Source organism: Teleopsis dalmanni, chromosome 1 (genome assembly GCF_002237135.1).
Source record: "Teleopsis dalmanni isolate 2A chromosome 1, ASM223713v2, whole genome shotgun sequence".
In the NCBI taxonomy this organism is placed as follows: domain Eukaryota; kingdom Metazoa; phylum Arthropoda; class Insecta; order Diptera; family Diopsidae; genus Teleopsis; species Teleopsis dalmanni.
Genome location: NC_051846.1, coordinates 119635322 through 119639006, shown reverse-complemented (window position 1 = coordinate 119639006; position 3685 = coordinate 119635322). Strand labels below are relative to the sequence as shown.

The following is a 3685-nucleotide window of genomic DNA, read 5'->3' as shown; positions in this document are numbered from 1 at the left end:
ATGTGTATTAAACGAACTAATATTCAGTATAATTGTATTTAATTTTTGTTTGGATCTTATCAAATTTTATCTCCAAATTGAGTTAATGGTTGTCAATAGACAAAAATATTTCATTAACAAAGTATAAATCCCTTGTGGGTCCAGAAACTGGGTCAGTAAATGCTCACAGATACAGAAACGAGTTTCGAACAAAACAGACGGAAACTGACAAAACTTTGATTTATCGCAATCCAATCTTACGTTACTCGCTGACAAAATCTCATATCTCGCGTTACTCGCTGACAAATTCTCGTATCGCGATAAACAATAAACGCACATAAATAAAAAGCAACTGTTTTTCAATATTCATTATGATAATGTATTTTTAACATAAACTTTTTGTTTCAAATTCTTTCCAATATTAATAATGCTTAATTTCTATTTCTATTATTTTATTAATAATAATATTAAATTTCAGTTAATTTTCTTACATACGTACAATTTATTAAAGATACTAAAAGCATTCAGATACATCACACATTTTTTCTTACGCTATCGTATTTATTGGTTTTATTGGCGCATAAACATCGGTTCAGAAAGCAAACCATAAAACTCGATAATAATAAATAAAAAATAATCCAAAACAAAAACAAAATATTATATTATAAACTAATAAATTAATATTAGAAGTTATGTAAACAAAATTAAGTCTTAACATTTTCAATATACAAATGTTTCTTCCATTGCAGTTCTTCTTCAGATACAAAAAGAAAACTTTTTCGGACATTAAAAGTAATATAAAAACTTAATTAAAAAAACGTTAAAATTATTTTAAATATTTGCTTTTAACATTACTGCTTATAATTTATTTACGTACACTGCCGAAGCACTAAAAATATTTCCGACTGAATATTTCAGAAATTACTCACTTTTATTTACAATTGCTCCGTTCAAATCATTTAAAATTAATATTTACAAAAATAATTTACATTTTGTTAGAATTAAATAAAAACTTAACATACAAGTGGGAGTGTTGCCACCTTAACGACAAAAACGGCACATAAACGGCACAAAAACGGCACATAAACGGCAAAACGGCAGTACAAGTCGCCTAGACGCCGTATTTGATGCCGTAGTCCTGGTAGTGTCCCACATGTGAACGGTAATGACTTAAATTGCTTAGATTGCTTAAATTGCTCAAGTTGCCATTTAAATGATGATGGTGATGATGATGATGATGACTATTGATGACTGCGGCGGCAGCTGCAGCGGATGCTGCAGCAACACTGGCGCTGGCCGGCGGACTTGCGGACTGTATGCTGCCGTTGGGGCTGCCAGTGTCCATTTGGCAGGATTGATTTTGTTCGAATATGATATCGCGGAAACCCAGTGCAGTATGTCCAATAACGGATGTAGGACTACTTGTCACCACTGAAGTGTTGTTGTTGTGTACATTTGAGCTGTTGTTGTTGTTATTACTATTTGTGGGCGTGCCAGCTGCAGTACCATTACCAATTGGTTCGGATGGTGGTGTTTCTGGTGTATACCAACCGCCATGTGTTGGTCCGTGTGGAGTTGCGATGGTTGTAGGTGAAGCACCTGACGAATTGGTGGTGGTGCCTGAACTGATGCCACCTAATTGCACACTGCCATGATGACCACTTGCAGGCGTTAGTGGATGCGAATGTGAAATATGATGATGGCGAAGTTGTGCATGATGCGCAGCGGCCGCATGATGAGCATGCATTTGCGATGAAGCTACGGTCAGATTGTCCTCGTTCAAATGATATGGATAAGCACTGTGGTGTATGCGTGGGTTATAAACATTCATCAGCGAGTCTACTGTAAAACCATGTTCCACGGTACCAGTTAAGTGATTCATTTGTGCTAAGCTATCGTGACAAGAATTAAGCATAGCCGAACTAAGTCCTCCGTGTGCATCTTTACCCGTTAAGCAACCTAATTCCATGATAGGTTCTTTCTTGAAATGCGTATGTGCCATATGCTTGGGATCAAGTATACCATTCGTCATTAGTTTCAGTGGCTTGATTTCCGCAAGTTTTTCGTTCATCATAGCCTGACGTTTCATGGCTTCTTCCTTTTCACGTAGAACATCTTTTTTCTTGAAACGACGACGTCGACGCAGAAATGAGCCATTGTCGAACATATTATAAGAATCAGGATCAAGTGTCCAGTAAGAGCCCTTGCCCGGCTTCTTGTCATCGCGTGCCACCTTCACGAAACATTCATTCAGACTTAAGTTGTGACGTATGGAATTTTGCCAGCCTTGTTTGTTGTCTCGATAGTACGGAAACCGTTCCATTATATATTGATAGATTCCATTTAGTGTGACCTTCTTGTCTTGTGCATTTTGTATAGCCATGGCTATTAATGCTATGTACGAATATGGCGGTTTTACAATTTCCTTGTTCTGGTGTGGCGCACCAAGGCCATAAGCGGTAGCAGGATATGAATAGCGTGAATATTGATCATAAGCATAATGCGCTGCGGCTGCAGCGGATGCTGTTGTCATGGCGCCGGCAGTTGCCGCTGTGGGATAACCGGCGGTTTGCGCATAGTGACGCGAAAATGAATTCTGATCCGTAAAAAGCGTATGCATGGTTTTTTGAATGTTTTTTGAGATCAAATGCAATTTCAGGAGTTTTATTTATATTATTATTATTTTTTACACACTGAATACTGATGTTTCAGATTCCTTAGAGTTAAAGGATATTTCACAAAATTCTTCCGTTTAAATGCAAAACATTTTTGTAATTAAAATATTTTAAATATTCTTAGAGCAACATTTTATATGGTTTTTTAATATATATTAAATATTTTATTTTTTTATTTTCAAAATTTGTCTTAAATTTATTTTTGCTATATTTATTTTGTTTAAAAATATTTATTTAATTTCACTTTGGCATATTTTAAAAGTAAACTTTTTTTTGTTTCTTCTTGTACAGCTTCACTGGCTGATGCTTTTATTTATTTTTTCTTTAAGGAAAAATTAGAAAAACAGCAAAGTTTATTTATTTAAAAATTACTTCTTTTTTCTTTTATTGTTTGTTGTTTTTTAAACCACTTAACGGTGCTTTTAGCTTCTGCACTTTACAAGCTGCGCAACCGATCCGTACTCGTTAGTAACACGTCAGATACTGAATCAGTAACTGAAATAACAAGAAAATCTCGGCAACGGTGTGTGTTGCCTCGATCGACGTCGCCGTCAACGCCAGCACCCGCACTTTCCACACATTATGTAGTTGTGTTAGTATAACGAAAACTCTATGTATGAGTGAGCAGTACTTTACGTGCAATTGTTACATTTTGTTGTTGTTTCTTGTGATACTGTTTTAATGTTTTCATGGCACAGTTCCACCATTCACCATTCACCACAGTAGCGCAACAGCAAGCAGAGGAAAATTACTCCGTGGTTGATTTCTCTTTCTGTGATAGAAAAAGCAGTAAAACTCGTATTTAATTACATTTGTGTGGAATGTTGCCCCATGTGATAATAGAAATGCTGTTGTATTGGTGCATACAAGCAAATATGGTTTTAACCGAGAGAAAGAAGCTATTGTAAAAGAAGCTACTGCAGCAGTCAGAAAGCTATATAATACTTGAAGTGTATATTTACAGATAAATGTTAATGTAGGTATATATGCAGTTGCTCTATAGTTTCGTATGTGTTTGAAGTTTAGGATTT

General features: G+C 35.5%; 1 protein-coding gene across 1 annotated transcript; it reads right to left on the bottom strand.

Moving 5' to 3' along the window:
* Positions 1-951: 951 nt before the first annotated feature.
* On the bottom strand, positions 952-2713 carry LOC119683570 (fork head domain-containing protein crocodile-like). Its single transcript, XM_038097707.1, has one exon. It carries the CDS (start codon positions 2597-2599, stop codon positions 1091-1093), a length of 1509 nt encoding a protein of 502 aa, XP_037953635.1. The 5' UTR covers positions 2600-2713; the 3' UTR covers positions 952-1090.
* Positions 2714-3685: the final 972 nt, after the last annotated feature.